This window comes from Lonchura striata, chromosome Z (genome assembly GCF_050655825.1).
Source record: "Lonchura striata isolate lonStrDom1 chromosome Z, ASM5065582v1, whole genome shotgun sequence".
In the NCBI taxonomy this organism is placed as follows: domain Eukaryota; kingdom Metazoa; phylum Chordata; class Aves; order Passeriformes; family Estrildidae; genus Lonchura; species Lonchura striata.
In genome coordinates, this window is record NC_140740.1 from 67,160,248 (window position 1) to 67,179,872 (window position 19,625).

General features: G+C 37.7%; 1 protein-coding gene across 27 annotated transcripts in view; it reads left to right on the top strand.

The window, feature by feature from the left end:
* Positions 1 to 2,738: 2,738 nt before the first annotated feature.
* The window catches only part of MPDZ (multiple PDZ domain crumbs cell polarity complex component), a 93,960-nt gene continuing 77,073 nt past the window's right edge, over positions 2,739 to 19,625 (top strand). For 14 of the 27 annotated variants that reach the window (XR_014951042.1, XM_085566020.1, XM_085566023.1 and 11 more), the window contains exons 1-4: positions 2,983 to 3,110; positions 10,402 to 10,472; positions 11,040 to 11,206; positions 19,347 to 19,568. Coding sequence is in view for 26 of the 27 variants with exons in the window: in XM_085566020.1 (XP_085422146.1) it covers positions 10,457 to 10,472; positions 11,040 to 11,206; positions 19,347 to 19,568 (405 nt within the window). In the remaining variant the exon portion in view is untranslated. Of the gene's footprint in view, positions 2,864 to 2,982; positions 3,111 to 10,401; positions 10,473 to 11,039; positions 11,207 to 19,346; positions 19,569 to 19,625 lie in introns of those variants that run through there. The other 13 variants (XM_085566034.1, XM_085566039.1, XM_085566040.1 and 10 more) reach the window with 5 other exon arrangements.

The following is a 19,625-nucleotide window of genomic DNA, read 5'->3' on the forward strand; positions in this document are numbered from 1 at the left end:
TCTTCTCAAAGTGAAGTCAGTACTTGTGACTCAGAGCAGAACCAGACTCTCATTTCATTGGTTAGATCCTGTTCCCATTACTATTTTAAAAGACTGCATCCCCAACAGCAGTCTAATGAATGATTTAATGGACACATAGCCTTGTTTCTGGTGCCCCTGTTATTTCTGTAAAGGCTTTTTTTTTCTCAGTTTACTTTTCCTTCATGTTTTCTAATAAATCTAAGCAGTAAATCATTAATATTAATATTTTATTTATTTAAGTAAATCAGCAAGGCAGACATCTCATCCAATATTGATACTTCGACCATGAGTATATTATAAATTGACCTGAGAAATGAAATATATCAGGATGTTAATACTAGAGAACATAAAATAAGGGTTTATTTAGATCCCTTCCATTTCTCCTTAAGAGTCCTTTCTGACAATATTTTTTATGGATTTTGCACTAATAATTATCTTCTGAGGAAAGTTTATGATTTAAAAAATTGCTTACAATTTTTATTTACAATCACTTGAATAAGCGTTTGTAGACACATAAGCTATTTGTAGCTTGTTAAAACATTTAGCCTTGAAATACAAAGTAGATTCTCTTTTCTCACATTTGAAGGATCCCTCAAGATTATATACCACCAATGGCCACACTCCTTACACTAACAAAGCTGTGACATAACTTAAAGCATTGTGTATCACATGAAACACACCAAGGAAATAATCGATACGTTTTGACCTTTTTCTAGGAAGGGGCTGGAGAGGTCCTATTTTATAATAAAAGGAAGAAATAAGTCAAAATGAATGGCTGATGTCTTTCAAATTAATTTCTAAAGGTAGTACCAAATATATCCATGAGTCCAGTTGTGTATTCTGAACCATAACAATTTGCTTTGCTATTTGCTAGAACTGTGCCTGCATGGCTCTTCATCAGTGTCATCAGCTACTGTGTGCAAAAGCGCATTAGATTACTGTGATGCTAATTCCCATTACAGTTTTATGTTTATTGCATGTACAGTTGTGTGTTTATGAGAGGGTTCAGTTTCTGTGTACAGCTATGTTGGCATAAATATACTTATGCAAATCTTTTTAATATGGCAAGGCCTCAGGTAGCACAATGTTCTGAACTTCACTACTTAATATATACTCACTACAAGGATTTGACAAAATATAAATATAATTTAAAATGTATTTCTACTTTAAAATAGCGGTCTGTATGTTAAAAAACTTTCTGAAAGGTATATCCTATACAAAAACAAATTGAAATGGGAAGAATTATTACACAAGGGATGCTGTTGTACATTGTGAGGACTGTTGCACCTAATATTGACCAGTTTTTTGTCCAAATAAACTTAATGTAATCACTGCATCTGCTTTCAGTCATATCCTGTAGTTAAAGCCTGAGCAACAGGAAAAAATAACAATAACATTTTCTTTTTGTACTTATCTAATCAACTGTGGCTTATTCATTGAACAATGATACTTGGAAACAAACTGTAACTTCTTTTTAAAATTTTATTCTGAATTCAATAAAAGCTGATGTAACACAGAAAGTTGGTGGGACAGTTATAGATCATTCAATGTCTTAGCTACAGCAGAGCCTCTGTGTTTGATTAAAAAAGTAATATGCTTATGAGCTCATGTCAGACTGAACAATGGAACCTGTGAATAAAATCTTGAAAACTACATTTCTTAGTTAAAAAGGTGGAAGAAATATTGTTAAAAAGTTGAACTATTGTTAAAAAATATTTTAATACTCAGCAGAGGAAAAGGCAGCAATTAATTTGGAGTTTTTCAATCAACCAGCTGTAATAAGAGCAAGCAAGAGAAATATTGTTTTGTAATTCAAACTTTTCCAGAATTTAATTTTCCAAATAAAAAAAAAAAAATCTGAACCATGCTATGTACAAATATAAAGTATACACATTAAGTGTTCTGCTAAAGAAAGTGTTTGTACTGGGATTGCATTTATTGACACTATTGAAAATAGATAGGGCAGTACTCCATTCTAGCTTCATAACATTAGGTTTCTTTAAAATTTTTGTGTGAGGAAAGAAAAAAAAAAAGCACCAAATACCCAAAAAAGTCTACCAACCAAATAGCACCACCACCCCCCTGCCACAAACTACTAGAAGTTATGATGACTCTTAAGGTTAACATCTGTTTGGAAAAAGAACAAACTAAGCCAGAAGGCAAGAAGATAAAAAGCTCATGGAGCCTCTGCAAAGCCAGAGCCAAGACGCCGAGTGGAGCAGCTGTGGTCCATCTCCCTCTGCAGGGGGTTTACCTCAGTTGAGCTGTCTGAGAACATCGACATCAAAAAAATTATCTTATGTAAAGGAATAGGGGAAACAGTGACCTTGATGACATATGCTAGTCGAAGCAAAGTTAACAAATAGCAAAAATAATTCCACCATTAGCTGAACTTATGTTTTCGGATATTTTGTGGTCTTTACAAACATCTCTGCATTATACGCTTTATTCTTGTATGTATGTGAAACACACATCTTCCTTACTTTTAGTTAACACAATAACCAGCTGCTGCATCGATGGAAAAGTAATTCCTTTATTAATTCCACGACCTTATAAATCATTTTGTCAAACTTCATCATGTGTTGTTTGCTATCTAAGATTTTTTTTTTTTTTTTTTTTTTTTTTTTTATAGCATTTGCAAACATTTCCTGCGTTCCAGGCCCGGCTCATCTTGTTGCACGAGAAGGGATACGGCCGGTGTCCTGGCGTTCCAGGCCCGTCCGCAGGCGGCACCGCACCGCTGGAGAGAGACAGGGACCAGCCTGCCGCCGCCTTCACTTCGCAGGCGAACCGGAGAGTTGAACCGGACCAGCCCGGCTCCTCGGTGTCATCCCGGCAAGGCGTGCGCTCCGCGGGGAGGCAAACTTCGCGGGAAGGGCCGCGCTGCAGGCGGGCAGGGAGCGTGCCCCGCGGTCCCGCGGCCCCCGCCCGCCCCGGCGAGCCCCGCGGCCGGCGGTGCGGGGTTGGGCTTCAGGCCGCCGGGGCGTGCCCAGCGCGCTGCCCCGCGGCGCGGCTCGCTCGGCGCCGCTACTCGGGGGCGGGGAGGGCGGAGAGCCGGGCCGGGCGGTGGGGCTCGCCGAGCGGCTGGGGTAAGCAGGGCGCCGGGCCGGGCGGGGCGAGCGGGGCGAGCCCTCCTGAGTCGTCCTGCGGGGATGCGGGCCGGGAAGGGTCCTCCGCCTCGCTGGAGTTTAAGCGACCTTTTAAAACGCGTTTGTCCCTCGAAATTTTATTTATTATTGTTCATTTGATCAGAAGGGTTTTGCCGGGGTGGGGCTGGAGGAGGCGAGGCCGTGGAGCCCCGGGCCGCGGGCCGAGCCTGTTGCTGTGTCCCGGCACATCCCCTCTCCCCGCCGCCGAGCGGGGCCGGGCCGGGCTCTGGCCTGCGGCGGGCGGGCGGCTCGCGGGCTCGAGCGGCCTGGCGGGGCGTTGTCCTCACGTAAACAAAAGCCGAGACTCCCCTGACACAGGCGCGGAGCCCTGCTGCCCGCTCACGCATTCCTGTTTTACCCCCCGCGGGTATTTCATGACGGGAGGAGGTCTCCGCATCTGCCGCCGCTGCCACCGACCGTGCCGGCGGCCGCGGCCCTCGGCCGGCTCCCGTGGGCGCCGATTCTCGCTCGCAGCCGGGGCCGGACCGAGGCCCCGCTGCCCTGGCGGTGTCCTGGGGACCGGGACCTGTTGCCGCGGTGGTGTCGGGCTGCCCGCAGGTCCGAGCCCGCGGTAGCGGTCCGGCCGCTCCGCGGGGCGCGTTCAAACGTAGCGGCTTGGGCTGGGTGGAAGCAGAGGGCAAGGGGCCACCTGCAGCTGTGGCCTTTGATGAGTCTGGCTGCTCAAAGGAGAGGGATGGTTCGTTTCCCGTGTCCCCCCTTGCTGCCAGCACCTCCCTATATTACTGGAAAGAGTATTAGGAGGAAAGAAAGAAAAACAAAAACTCACAAAGCCGACTTTTTGAACCGTGTACAGCATTTAACGGATTTGATTTGCCGTTTGCCTGAGAAACATTGTAGTTTAAAAATTTTTTCCCCTTTACCTTTTCTTTTGCTTTTATAAACACTGCATTGTCCAGCTATATATTTGTGTCCTAATATGTCTAGATTTTTTTTTTTTTTTTAACTATAAACTCTTGGATAGGAAACATCCTTACTGGCTTTGGTCCCAGAAAGGGTGTCAGGAGTCTGTCGCAGTAGGAGAGCAGAGATTTACTGAGATAAAGAGGAAGGATCTGAATTCTGTAGTTTTTGAAATTGTATTGTGTGGTGCCCTGTGCTTTGCCTATCACTTCTGTGTTTCCCAAGGAAACAGCAACTCCTTGGTAGGGAAGAGTCTAAACTGGAAAAGGAGAAAGTGGTAAAATAGTTTTTCAGTGTTACTTGATGCTTCTGTGGAAATTGAAATAATTGTAACACTAAAAGAAAAGAATGCAATTGGAATATATTTATGTATTTTGTATGTATGAGACATACCCACCTTAACAAGCAGCATTTTTAGACAGAGCACAATTTTTTGAAATGGTTATCAATTTTTGTTTGCATATTTTTATGTCTCCTATCTTGTTAACAGTAACATACATGTAACATTTAATGATTAGATATAGTGTTACTGTTGGTTTCCTTAGTGCTTTGTAGAAGCTTTTCACTAGGAACTGGATACATTCTCTCCTCTTTACGAAGAAATGCGCTAGAAAAGTTAGATCACTATCAGCACCAGGGAAAGAGAACTGCACTACATCGGTACTAATGGATCTTTTTATTCCACCTGACCCTGGTGGGGTCCTGGTCTTTGAATTCTTCAGGCAGGAACGCCTTATATCTTCTCAGTCATGCAGATAGCTGTAGATGGTTTTGTTTTAACAAGTAGCACTTATTCAGTATATTGAGAAGCATTTTGAATAACTTTTTAATCTCTGCTCCATGTTTCACACACACACACAAAAAAATTGGTGAAGTGCATCTGGTACATTTTTTAATAGGCATTATTTGAGCATCCTGGTGAAGCAGTTTTGGCTAATATAATACCATGCTGACAGGATACTATATTATCATTGATAAGGACAGTCATGTTTCACTGCTGGTGTTCCTGACAAGTCAATACAAAAATGTGGTATTTTGGCCTTGGCAATAATAGCATATTTCTTTTGTAGGCTACTCAGACCCTGTTCTTACATCTGAAACCCCTTGCACAGTGGTCTTCTTACACAGTGTTATGATTTTCTGTATAAATAACTTGTTATTGTCAATACACAAAGAGAAATTTGTGTTTTAGTTTGTAGAGAAAATGATGACTCTTTGTTGATGCTAAATGGCAGCTGTTTGGAGAGGCTTTGTATGCTGTTGTCACCTCTGTGAAGAATCCAATATACATTGAGGTGCAGCTGCTGTAAAATCTGTGCTTCACCAGGTTTAATTGAATTTAATGAATATGGTTATCAATTGCCTATGCTTGAAAACATAAAGAGCCAGTATTAATCATGCCTGTATTTCATCAGTTCGGTATATGTAGTGTCCCCTATATTCTTCATATGCTAAAAAGATGCTTTTCAGTTTCTGAAGCTAATGTGGAAAGATTCCAATTGATCTTAATTTAAGATATTTACTGAATTTTTTTTCTTTTTTGTAGAAGATTATCTGTTTCATTAACCAAAAAGATTCAAACAAACCCCACCAGAAACTCCCTACTATGTTGTTGTTTTTGGAATACTCTTTGCAAATCAATTTTGAATACACTGTATTACACACATTTATCAGTAGGTGCAATCATTATGGATAGTTTAGTCCCATTTCCCATTTGCAATTATTAGCATGTCAGTTACCATGGATATTATATCTTATGCTGATGTAGGGCTTCTTACAGTGTTACAGAAAATTATTAATTATACACAGTGAACAGATTGCCAGTTAATAGAAAAACATTTTGAGTTTCCTTAATACATTAAAGTGATGTATACAGAAGGTTACAAGTAGTTGAATGTGCAAAATTCTGTTTTCATAATTGATTCAAAGTACATGGTACTGTTCAGCTCTATCACAGAACTTTTCTTCAACATACAGAGCCACTACCTCTCTATGTATTTTTGATGCTTTCAGCATTTTGCTAAATTTCAAGAGGCTAGTAACATCTTTTCAAAGTCCTTAGAATTGTAATATAAGCTGTGCAATACTGCCTTTTTATTTCTACTTTGAATGTCTCAGAACAATTTCCATTAGCATCGCTATCAAATGTAGATGTCAGGTATCTCTTGTTTGCTTGTTACATTCCAGGTAGTCAATGGAAATCTGCTTTGTTCCTTGTGGAACAGTGCACATTAATTTTTCTTTTTGTTTGGTCTCTTTTTCTCTATTGGTCATTGCTCTTTCATTTGTTTTTGCACCCTTTGTGTGAAAAATGCTGTATGCAACAGCAAAATTGCATTTGTGACAGTGGAAAAGTAGCTACAAAAAATACATAGAAAAGCATGAGATCTTTCAATTTACTGTGAACATTTCAACTGCCTTAATTTTCTCAAGACTATTTGGAGTCTGGGAATCCACCTTAGTTCTCCTCCTGGGGTTAGTAGCCAGTTTTCAGGAGGTAAGTGGGAAAATGGAAGAGCTCTTAGGATCTACAGGCAAGGCAGAAAATTTAGCAGTAATGAGCATCTTCCATTTTCTGTGTGGTTTAGTTTCTGTTCCTTCTCCATACAGAGAATACACAATATGCCAATTTGAGTGATAACCAGAAAACCGGGGAGAGAGATGACATAGGATAAAAATCAAGTACTAAAGGATATCTCTAGCCCAGACAAACACAGGCCTAAGTGTTAGATTAGAAGTTCCAAAATACTCTTTTTAGCAGCTATAACATGCTTGTTGTGGTTACCTTGCTGCTTAGTTGAAATAGATTTAATCTCATGCAACTCCAAGCCAAAGTTTGGGCTTAGAGATCACTCTTCAGATAGGCATTTCCTCTGTATGTTCAGAGCACTTCAAGTAATGCAGGAGCTATGGGGCAAAGCCTATTACTATGTTTTCTATCTTTGGCATTGCATGTTTCCTAATCTATGCTATGAGCATTTCCTAATCTATGCTACGAGCATTAGTTTTCAAGGTATTATCTAAAATGGCTTTGTGAAACAGTAGATGGAGTATCCATCAGTGAAACACAATAGGTTTCTTTGTATTTCTTTGTAGAAACAAAGTGATCAGGTGTGAAAGAACGATCAATGGAAATGGGTCACCTTATTATTGTCACTCATTTTTTTTTTGTTTAGCTAAATGCCTTCTGCAATTGTAGTGGAAAGATGGTGATCAAATAAATTTTGAATGTTAAAGAAAATTCTGCCACCTGTGCATATTAGTGTTTCGGAAGTGGACAGATAGAAACCAGAGTTGCAACGTGCCAGCTGTTTTCTGGCAACTAATGTTATCAAAGAAGGATAGCATGAAGAGTGGCAAAAAACCCCATTTTTGTTTGTTAGCATAGGAATAATCAAATTTCAGAAGTGCAAGCTTGCAAAGGATCATCTTTAACTTTGTTTTGTTCTTAGAATGAATATGGTGTGTTTGTCACCTTATACATGTCTAAAATTCCTTGTGTTTTCTATTATAATGTTCTAAAATAGAAGGCAAACAAGAATATTATGAGGCTTGTTTTTTTCCTTTTTTTTCCCTTTTTGGTTTGTTTGGCTGTTTGTTTTTTGTTTATATCACGGCTTTCAATTACCTGTGTCTTTAGAACTTGAACTTAGATTTAGTTTGCTACTTGCTTAAAGTCTTTCTTTGTCTTGGCTCGGAAAGCCTGTGTTCTTGTTACTGTGAAGAGATTAATGAACTTCAGCGCTGAAATACAAAAATAGTTAAATCTACTTTGAGCTAAGCTAGTAAGCTCTTTGAGGTGTGAAGATTGTTGTATCATGTATAGAAGGGCTGGTTTTGGCTTCAGATTCCTGTGATACAGACTACCAGGAGATTGTAAAATGAGGAAATCAAAACTAAACTTCCCACTCTGCATCTAGAAATCTACAATGCCATTATAAAAATAGTCACTGTAGCAGAATTAGGCCTTTCAACAAGTGATCATGCATTCCACTCTACTTCTCACTAGCATATTGTCACTAAAATACCTAGAAGCAAGCTGGTTTAAAGGCCAATGTGTCCTGTAGTGGGTGGTGGTGTTTATGGATGTGTCCCTTCAGTATATTTTGGAGAGACGTATGCTTGCTTCTCCAGTACTTCCACTACGTTAATATACCACTGAGCTGGTGCTGACAGATCCCACTTGTTATCATAGACGTGGCACAGCAGGAGCAGTCGTGTCTATTTGCAATTTCTGAGCGCAGGCAGAGTGAACAGGGGTCATCTTGGCCTGCAACACATAGACGCTGTTGTACCTCAATTGTGTCTGCCTCAGAGGAGGTGTCTGAGGGAGAACATTCTGATGACAGTTTTGGTCTTTCTCATGCTTACTGCTGATGTCGACAAAAGCATTAAGCTGGCCAGCTGGGGAGGGATTCCCTACTAATATAAACCCAAATAAAGAGAATAAACTGAGAGTTCAAAATGGATTTGCAGATACTAGCAGGACGCTAGAGCAGTGTTCACTCCTCTTTCTAAAGCATGAGGTAAATAAATACTAAGACAGTAATGACTGTCTTAGTAGATCTAAGGACTTCCTTTCATTACAAATTATGTGGCATAATCTCAACCTATAGATATGTTTAGAATTTGTGTCTGCTTGTAGAATACTGTGCTACAAATTGTTAACCTAGAAAGAAAAGCTATGGGTGATAAGGGTTTGGGAAAGTCAGCTTCCTTCATAACATTTAAATAATCTTATCCAGCCCTTCCCATGTAAAATTACTTCATTTTGTCCTGTTTTTTAGAGTGACAAGTGAAAATACAAGATATTTGAGTTGTTTTTCAGACCTGGTAATTATATGCTGGGATTTTCCTTGCCAAGTAAGAAAAAAAATTTACAGAGGCTTATTTTTATTTAAAGGTGTAATTTGGATCATGGAGTAACATTATTTTGACACAGCTGGGTTTCAGGGGTTTGAATATTGTACATTGTCCTAAAAAAGATGATCAGTGATTCAGTATCAATGTATTGTCAAATTCAAATGCAATCTTCAGGGAGGTTATGGACTCCCCATTCTTTTAGAGGGCTGGACTGGGCTCTGAGTAACCAGGTCTAGTGGAAAGTTCTCTGCCCATGGCAAGACTGGGACTAGATGATCTTTAAGCTCTCTTCCAACATAAACCATTTTGTGATTCTGTGAATGAAACTGATAGGAAGCTTCAGGGATATTGAAACTAGGGAAGTCTTATTGATGGAACTTGAAACCATTTTAAACCCATTTGTTTTTCTTTTTCTGCACAAACTGCAAATAGTATAGGCTTGACTAAATTATCAGGTTCTATAACTAATGATTTTGTTAGGCTGTTTTATCTAGAGATCTGTCAACATCATTCCTTTTCCTCTTTTTATCCAACATCTCAAGAAAAAATAACTTTTCTTGAGAGCTTAGAGATCACAACTCTCATGTTTTTAGGTTCTCCAGATTCAAGTGGGGATGCTGTACTAATGTGTTTTCCTACTATAAAGAAAACAAATTATGAAAGATAAGGTCAACAGTTCATATACTTGCAGTGATATTTGATCTCCTCACTTTTCAGCTATCCATCTCCATCGGACATGTTCTGTCACTGCAAATTTCTGAGCAATTGCAGACATACATTTTTAAAAAGCTCCAGACAACTGCAAAACACAACAAAAAAGAATAAACAAAGCAATTTCAGAATTTCTTCCTCTCAGTATAGAATTTCCTTCCTGGAAACCCACATGGATAAAAACTCAGCTATCATCCACATCTGAGTTGCAATTCCAATAGGTATTAATAGTAGAGGCTCTAGTGTGAGAGTCCTGAAAGCCTGTAGCCTTGTGGTTTATATGAGTTTTCTTTCAAATGTGACTGTATAAAATTTGCTGTGGCTCATGCACCTGAAATTGTCAACATGGAGCTTGAAAACTGATCCCGCAGGGAATGTCTTTTGTGAATCACTGAAAAGAAAAGCAATGAAACTAAAATGTCAGTGTCAGCTATGATTCATAGTGTCTGATTAAAGCAGTGCAGGGCATGTTGTGCAACAGTATGCAGACAGCCACTTTGATATGGAAATGCAAATAAATTACCAAGTGTATTTCTAAAGCAATTTTCAGGAAGATTTTGAGCACCAAAGTGAGTCAGAATTTGATTTTGAGGTTATTTTAATTATCTATGGTGATAGTTTTTTTGTGGATTATTATTTTGCTGTTTATTGTTTTCAAAAGTCAAGCTTTTTTCTTCCCCTTCAGAGCTTAGTGTTTCTATAAATGTGACCTTTTTTCCTTTCTGTTACTTTTCAGGGAAATATTTACAGGCTCTTTCCAGTGTTGAAATAGAAGCTGAGAAGCAGAAAGCATGTTGGAAACAATTGGTAATTTTTTTCATTCATATCACAGTATTTTTGTGGCCAAATCAAGTGTGGGTGATTCGGGATATGGGTGTATACTGCTGAGAGAGATTTTGAAAGAAAATAATCTACTGTGCTTAGAAGTTCTGTTGTGTTTGGGATTATTAATTTGAAAACAAAAGTTGCACAATCATATGTTTAGTGTATTTAAATTTGAGTTTGTTTTCTTAATTTTGTTGTTTTTTCTTGAATTAAAAATTTGCATGGAAAGGAAATATGTTTTCTATTATGACTCTTTATGCCCCTCTTTATTTACAGTGGACTGTAGCCACAGTTCCTGTAACTGAATTTCAATGAAAGCTCTTTCATTTTTGTAACCCACTTCTTGATGGACAAAAATACAATTTTCATTGGCTTCTGATTTATGCTTTACCTCTGACTTCCTGCTTCATTAGACAGGCTGGGATTTTTGCTCAAAACAGAGCCATTCAAGTTCTCTGTAGTTTGAACAGTAGAGAGGGTTATATTTAAACCTGTACCTTGTGTAGCTGTTTCTAGACTACTACTGATTAGCAATGATTATTGCTACAGATATCCATCGGGCCCTCCAGGCCATGGAGCGCTTACAGGCAAAACTTCGGGATCGAGGTGACATCGCAAATGAGGAGAAACTGAGCCTATTAAAGTCAGTGCTGCAGAGTCCTCTCTTTAATCAAATTCTGAGCCTTCAGACTTCTGTTCAACAACTAAGAGATCAGGTAGGAAGAGCAGTCTTGAAAGTGCAAGGGGAAACTTGCTAAGGTAATGCAAAGATGTATATGTTTCTGCTTGTGTTTAGTTTAAGCAGTGAAATAGTTTAAACTAAACATCTTATCCAGAGGTTTGGGGACATATCATATTGACTTTTGGGGACTTCGTTGTGGCTGTATTTTGTGTTTGTGATTTTTATGTATATGCTCATTACTTAAAATGTGCAGGGCAGGGAAATGGTGATATGGGTGGAGGGTTAACATAAAGCTTTCTTTCTTTGCCCTTCAAAAGGAGCATGTTTTCTACGAGATCTAGGACTTTTTTCCTAGGAGCCTTTTATTGCTCTTTTGTGTCTTAACCCTGCTAAAATGAGGATGTAGAGGGAAGCTGTAAAATGATTGACTTTGGAAGGAAATGAAAATCTATTTTATACTTTGTATAGGAATAAAAGATTAAAGTGAAGCCAGAGCTCTTGCCTCCATTTTGCTTGCTCAGGGTATTAAGTATTAATTTTCTGTGTATTTTCAATGAGCTTGAGAAAAGGGTCAGGAACTTGATTATATTGACTTTATTTGTTGCTATAATTTTCTTGTCAGCAGAATAACAATTTGAAAAATACAGAAAATAGTTCAGTAACTGAATTAGGACTAAACTATGTATCTGGCTTTACAAATTGTCATTCCTGTTGACTCCTCCAAGATAGCTAGCTCTGTCTGGTATGCAGAATTGCTGAAGTGGGAGGGAACAGACTCTGCACATGGACCTTATTGCCAGTGTGGAGCCTCATCTGGTCTCTGACCAGACTGTGATGAGAAGGATTCCTCACAATCCTTACAGTACTTCAGCTGTGCAGCAGAACGCAGTATGGACCTTTATTGCTTCTTGTGGATAATCTTGATGTTATTTTGCACAGACAAGAAATAAATTAGAATGGTGTTTATGCTGTATTCATCACAATGTTTTTCAGATTTTGTCTTTTTAGTATTTAGAAACTTATGACATTGGAGTAATTAAAAAAAAAATCTCTGAAAAAAAAACAACTGTCCTGAGGGTTTGTTTGCACTGCTATTTGGAAATGAGAATTTAACAGTGACATCCAGAATTTGTGTGAATTATGTGGTGAAGAGCCTGGGAACACATAGTGAGAAATAAAAGTATACCTGAAACATTAATAATTTTTTTAAATGGCAAAATAAGTTTTGACTTCTGGACATTAGGTGTTTAGTTAAAGGATGGCTATATTTTTAAATTGCCTAAATTAGAAAATAAAGCAGGAGATACTAGGATGGATAATTTAAGGCGTGTATTTTTTAAAAAACAAAGAATAATAACTTCACTTTCTGTCCTGACTCTGCAGGTTTGTCTGTGAAGTAACTTTATTGATCTGTGCATGTTGCACGGTATGTACCCTGTCTGGTTGACAGGGGAGCTATTTGGATATGAATTCCTTTTTTTCATGCGTGCTTATATGTGTAAATATATGTTTACAGCACTCTTAGATCAGTTCTTTATCCTATATTTTTTTCTGTAGAATTTCTTCCCTACAACATGACATGGAATTATTTGTTTTTATTTTGTGCTATTTAAATATTGACAAAGCATACTTAAACAGGACAAAGAATAAAAGCCTAAAATAGGCAGTTATGTTAAAAAAAACTTGTGTTTTCATAGGTGCACTTGAAGGACACCCTTCAAGGACACCCTTTTTGCATCTATCAGGGTACTGTGCTCTTGAAGCTCTTAAGCAACAGGTTGATGAAAACTGAGTGAGTAGAGACCAGGTTTTTTGGCAAGCTGTGATAGACTAAGGAGAGAAGCTGTGTCCCAATAGTAGCAGTCAGAGCCATGTTTGAGACAGGATGTCAAATGATGCTGAGTTGTGATATAACAAGATGTTGCAGCTTCTACCCATTGGAAACTAAGACGGCTAATTTTTTTATGTTTAATAATGACCTGCAGTGACAGTTTAATGGGCATTTGATTATTTTTGACGTGAAGTGTGACAGTCTGTTTAACTGCCCCTCTGTTTTTAATGAGTTTTTAAAGAGCTACAAGACTATTGCAAAATTCTTGGGGAAGTCATCTTTTAGGACAGTGTAGTTTGAAAGAGGGCACGGGAGCAGAGAAGTCAGAATGTCAGTTTACTTTACAAGTCAAACAGATTCTCTGCAAGGATCCCGGCAGAAGTAGGTGGACCATTGAGGCTTCATTGTGTGCCTCTAGGGTCATTAATAAATTTCAAGGTGAAGATGTATTCCTGGCTTGAGGCACTGTTTCTGGAAGGCATAGAGATGATAGTGAAAGTCCTGCCCTCTATTTGTACAGTATATGGACTGAGTGGTATGCTGCTTTAAACTGAGGCATGGTGCTAAAGTCAGCAAATCGGATGCCTTGGTTCTTATTAGTAGGCTTTAAAATTGTGGGGTATTTTTTTTTTCTTAAATAAGTGAGCAGGATTTGTTTGTACTGCAAAGCTGTCATTGTGAAGTTAACTGAAGTCTAGGCACAACAAAGGGATGTTTTTCTATTTTTGAATTACTGTTTTGACTTCAGAAGTCTCTTGAGCTGAGGAGCCCTGAAGGAACCAATTTTTTACTTGTCTCTTTCTGTCCTTGTTTTTCATTTAATGCTTGTTTTCTGCAGTCTTGTTCAAAAATAAGACAGAGACAGAAGAAAAATGAAGATTGTGGTGTTTAAAATACTTGAATAATATTTTATTTTCTTTATGAAATATTTTAAAGAAAATTATTCCTGTTCTGCTTCTCTTCCATTTCTTTTTGTCTCTCAGTTTTTTACCTCCTCCACACCTTCTCCTGCCTCCATTCCACTCAGACCTCTACTAGAACAAAATATCTGGTGGTTGGTTATAGATGGCAGAGCTGCATTTCTTAGTTTTGGAGGTTTTTTATTTGATAGTTTGTTTTCTTTGGTTGGTTTTTTGTTTGTTTTAATTTTTGTTTGTTTGTTTTTCTGTTGTGTTTTTGCTTTTGTTTTTTCGTTTTTACTTGTGAGTTTGACCATAGTTTTTCCTTCACAGTGTAGTGGTGAGTAGCAGCTGGGTGTCAGTGCAAGAGAGGATTTAAGGAACAGTGAGAAACTTGTATTTTCCTGTTGCTGGTGAACACTTAACAGTGTTAACTCTCTATTTTGCACAACTAGAGATTTTTAGTTCATGTTTTGAACCCATTCTGGCAACAATACTGTTTGTGCTTTTAAATGAAGTGATAACAAGAAATGTTAATTTGGGATCTACTTCATCTACTCTGAGATGGAGTCATAAAGGTGCAGCCAGCAGAGTGATGCTGGTGCCAGGTCCTGTTCCTGGGAGCTCAGGGCCTTTTCCTGGTGTTGTACTTGCTCCTTCTTGGGGTGTCCAGGGCTGCTGCCCAGTGGTTGAAGTGCAGAAATACTGAAATTTTCTTTTTGTTGAATAAGTTGAGACCTGGCAATGTTGAGGACATTTGCTTTAAGTATTGGTACAATATAGACATGACTTGTGTTTTTTTTTGTTAAAATATTTTGAGCTACTGCATGTAAGCATTGCTTGATTGTTTTCAGTGTCTGTGTGACTAAAACACAAATTTTGTCATACTAAGTGGTATTTATGAATTTTTATTTTTATCTTATGCAAATGATGTCCGAGCTGGAAATGTTTGTACTATATGGAGAATGCCAGTCAAGGAAAAACAGCATAAGCAAGCTGATAAAACAAAGCAGTGATGTTTCATTCTGTAATTATACAATCACAGTGTTATAAAGATACTTTTTAATGGAATTATGGTGATTGTATTACTGCAAAGTAGTGCAATTTCTAAGTTATGAAAAATATTTCCTTTTAAGATTTGCACTTGTGGTTTACTGCTCCCCCTGGAATGACCTATACTTCTTTGGTTAGCAAGAATATATAGCAGTTACTCTACTTTTTCATGCTATAGGCCTGGATTTCGGGGGGCACATGGAAGAGAGTGGTCATCATATTTCTACTTAAAAATTTGTCTTGGAATTCTGAACTTCTGCCTTAAGTACTGTAAATGTCACTATAAATGTTTTTTATAGTTTTTAAGGTGTAACTGTGTCTGTTTCAGAAGAGAAGATGTGAAATGTGAAGTTTTTGTACACACAGAAAACTTTATTTGTTAACAGTTTAACTTTTTTTTTAGTTTAATTTTTTCTTGGAGTTTCAGACATCAGATGAAATTTTATCTTCAGGCACTAAGCATTTTCTCCATTAAATACAAGCTTGTTTGTTTAAAAAGGGTGTGATGAAAATGAGATATTGCTTTCAGTTGCTCTTGATGTGACTGTGTCCCATACTGTGTTGTAGCTGTGCTGTTGTACTGAAGTTTTGAGGAGAAGGTTTTAAAGTTCTAGTTAACCTAGTGTGAGTTGGAAGGTTGTTTTTTCCTTTTCCTGCAATATATATAGTATGGAAGATGTCCTTTCCGTGGCATTTTAACCGTTGTGCAAATAAATATTCAGTGTTTTCAGAATAGTGGAGTTGTTACTACGTTATGTGTATTAGAAAAACATGAACAACTTCCATCTTTTGCTTTGAAAGACAATGGGAAAAGAAAGTCAATTCCTATATGTCTGCAGTGACGTCCTAGCTCATAAAAGTATGGAGAAAGGATGAAATTTCTAATGGAGAAAATAGCCAGTGTATTTGCCAGTTTGAGCAGGACTTGGTCAGGGAAAACATACAATGTAAAAAGTAAAAAAAATTAATTGGCCCGTAAGTACTTCTATTTCAGCATGAGAATGCACAAGTTCTCTACTAGGGAGAAAAACAGAATTCCCTAAGGGCATTGCTCTACTGTTTTTTAAAAAATCCTTCAAACTTGAGTAGAGAAAAGCATGGTGATACTGGACAGATGTTCAGGCGGAATTTGAAGTGCCCATCATGACTGCTCTGCTCTTTGAACATTGCAAACAGTGCAGTGAGCTGCTTAAAGCAATCCTCTGTCCACTAGTACTAGGAGAACAAACTTAAATCATAGTACAAGTTTGAATGGTACAGAAGTATTCTGAATTCAGATTAGGCATGCCATACTATTCATAAGGGCAACACATCATATTCTGAAATATTTTATTTTTGATGTGTAGTTCCATTTGTTTGGTGATTATGCGTACAGAGAGTCTTTCACTAGAGAAAAACAGTCTCATAATGCAAACACCATTTATAACATCCATACTATTGAAAAATTGCCATAATTTTGTTTACTGTGGCTTGATGTAGATTTTTGTGCTTGATTTTTCTAGTGCAACTTGCCCCCTACACATTTGTGTGTAAAGAAGTACTCTAGATGCATGAAAAACATAGGCTTTTTAAGCAGAGAGGTTTCACCAACTGGGATTGTCTCTGTGTTAGCAGTCTGAAATACTGTGTGGTGACATGGAATAAATGCAAGGCAATGGTCTCTCAGCTACAGTCAGTTTCTGTGATAGTAAAATTCTGTTTCTCTCCTTTTTTGCCAACATGGCTCATTCATTGTAAAGTTGAAGGTGTTCTAGATTTCTGTACATTTCAAATTTTGCGTTTAGCATTATTAAACAATTTTCCTTCTTTTGTCTTAGAAAATGACTACCACTCTACTCACTGTGGGAATTCACACACAGTTGGGTCTTACAAGACTATCAGTAATACCAATGACTTTCTGCTTCTGCCACCCTGAAATGTGGAACATCAGAAGCTCCTACTTCAGTAAATGGCCTCCAAGACAGAATAATGCAGTTAGAATGGTGCTAATTGAAATTGCAGACATTTAATGCATTTTTCTCTAGGTGTAATCATACTGATTGAAGTAATTGCAAAGCTCAGATGCTGAACCTGGCTCACTTTGAAGTTACCACTCCAAAAGCTGCACCAAAGTAGTTTAGTGAGCTATCACTGATTGACATTGGATAAAATTGGTAGCTTTTACTCATACTATTCTGTTCTTTGTTTAGGCTAACTTTGCTGGTTTTGCCAGAGTAGGTGATTAGTTCTCCAGGGACTGCTTTGACCAAGATTGCTCTGAAGATGATAACTTTCAGCAGAAAAGATAACTCAGTGCTATTTTCTGCAATGACCACTGCAATTTAGAAAGTGAACTTGAATCCATGACTTACTAATATTTGTGATATCAGACCAGTATACTGTGGCCTTTAGGTGCACATGAAAGGTATCTCATATTCTCTTAGGCTGCTTCATATTGCTGTAGAAATGTAAAAATATTTTTAGTAGAACCAGTTAAGAATGGTTAATTGCTGTAATGTTACATACTCCTAGGATTAATGATTTCACCAATGACCATTTTCTGTGGGAAGAAGCATAGCAACAGGCTCTGTAAGAAGGTTTTAAGGTGGAGGAGAATAAGAAATAAAGCACATAATTGACCAAGTTCAGTTATACACCTTTACACATTGAAATGGTCAATACTGTGAATACAGTATTGTATTGAATATGGTATTCAATACTGTGAATACTGTGCATACAATACTGTGAAGGTGGAAGTGAATTAATTATATGGCCTTATGCAGGTAAGACTTTACTAGATTTTAGTAGTTTTAAATCCATTCATATAATGTAAGGGGAAGTCTTATATTCTCAAAAGGGTAGAATTTGATTATGTGTCTGGCTTTTGTTATGTGTAATGAGCTGTGAAACAAGGCTTGTCTACCTGTGCCTTACAAGCTTGCCAACACAAATGTATGTGATTAAAAAAAGTGCATATGTGCACATTTTAGGCATTACAATTTCTTTGAAACATAACCCAAATTATTCCTCTCACATATGGGTAAAGAACATAATCAGTGGAATCCCATTGATTAAAAATCACTGAGTTCCAAACACCCAAATTTTCTTCTTTCCAGTTTTTTGTCAGAGCAAGCTTAGAAATGCTATTGAGAACTTTTCTTTATAATGCTGCCTTGTGGTATTTTTTCTTGAACTTGTGGGCCTTCCCAGCCACATAAGTTGTTCAACAAATTAGACTTGTGTTATTGCATTTTCTTAAAGCTCTCAGATGAGATGGAATTGTATGATGGAGAACAATATTGACCTTTTAATAACTGGACTGACTGGACTGTTGGAGGACTGATACGATAAAACCCAATAGATGTAACATGCTTGAACAGTGAGACTAGTGCAGTAGACATTTAAGAATATATCTACTGTTTTGAAATTTTTATTGATATTTCAAGTATAAAATACGACTTTAAGGAAGGGGAACCTTAGGTTTCTATGTTGTGATGCAGAATGCTAGAAAGTGTGCATTGTAAAAATATGAAAGGTGATTGAACTTATAATATAATAGTAAATGTGCCAAATGTGCCAGGCAAGTAGGAAGAAAATTTATCTGGAGTAAAGCAGTACCAGTTGACAGTCAACAGGCAAGTGGGACAAAAGACAAATGAGGGTTTCTGCTTCACCTGAGCTTTGTATCACCAGCAGCCACTCATATTGGTTGGCACAGATCTGCTTGAAAAGAGGTGATTTATTATGGCAGTGCAAAATGGAGGATTTTCTTTCTTTTCTGTTCTGAGAAAAGTGGATTGTAAAGTCTGTGTAAATGTATGATTGTGACTTTCAGATCAGCCTGGTGGTTTTAGACTTGTTCAGTTATCTCATATTTAATCTTAGGTCATGCAGATAGTCACACTGGTAGCTGTAGTACATAGTGATGCAGAAACCCTGACTGGTGAAATTTGTTCTCTGTGTTTTCATCATATCTGCATACTTTTTTTTTTTTTTTAGTTGTGAAATAACTGATAAAATTTTTGGGGTTTTTTTTTAGTTTTCTTTTTGTTTATTTTTTTTTCCCCAAAAATACTGATGCTGTGGAAAAAAATTGTTCTTGTTCATCTCTAGCATTAGTGATGGAGTACTTCAAGATGCTATGGTGATGGGAACAAATTAATTTTAGACAGAGTATAGAATATAATTTTAGGTTGTTCTAATCTTTTTTTTTTTGTGTTTTATATTGTAGTTTGCAGTTTTACATTGGGTATAAATATTGAACATAATTTTTCTCCTTAAAATGTCTACTTAAAGTTGCAAATTGGATTTTCTAGTACTTCTAATGATCAGTTGGCTTGTGGTAATGTCCTTGCCTAAGGAGAAAGTTTCTGCTGTGTCTATAAGTCTGTGTTGCCTTCAATCTTTTACAGGTAAATATTACACCTTCTGTACATTCCAGTGGTGAATTCCCTCAGCTTCTCCATCATGGTGTGAACGTTGGGTCCTTGCCACTTAATGAGTCATATTTGTTGGCTCAGCCAAATGGCAACCCAGCTAATGTGTTAGAAACATCAATGAAATCCATTACTCCTCAGATTAATGGGAAATTCTGTAGTGAGGACTTTGAGCAGCTGATCAGAAACATGTCCCAGGTAATGCTGTCATATAATAACCACAAAATACGGATTACTGATTATATAAAGATTAAG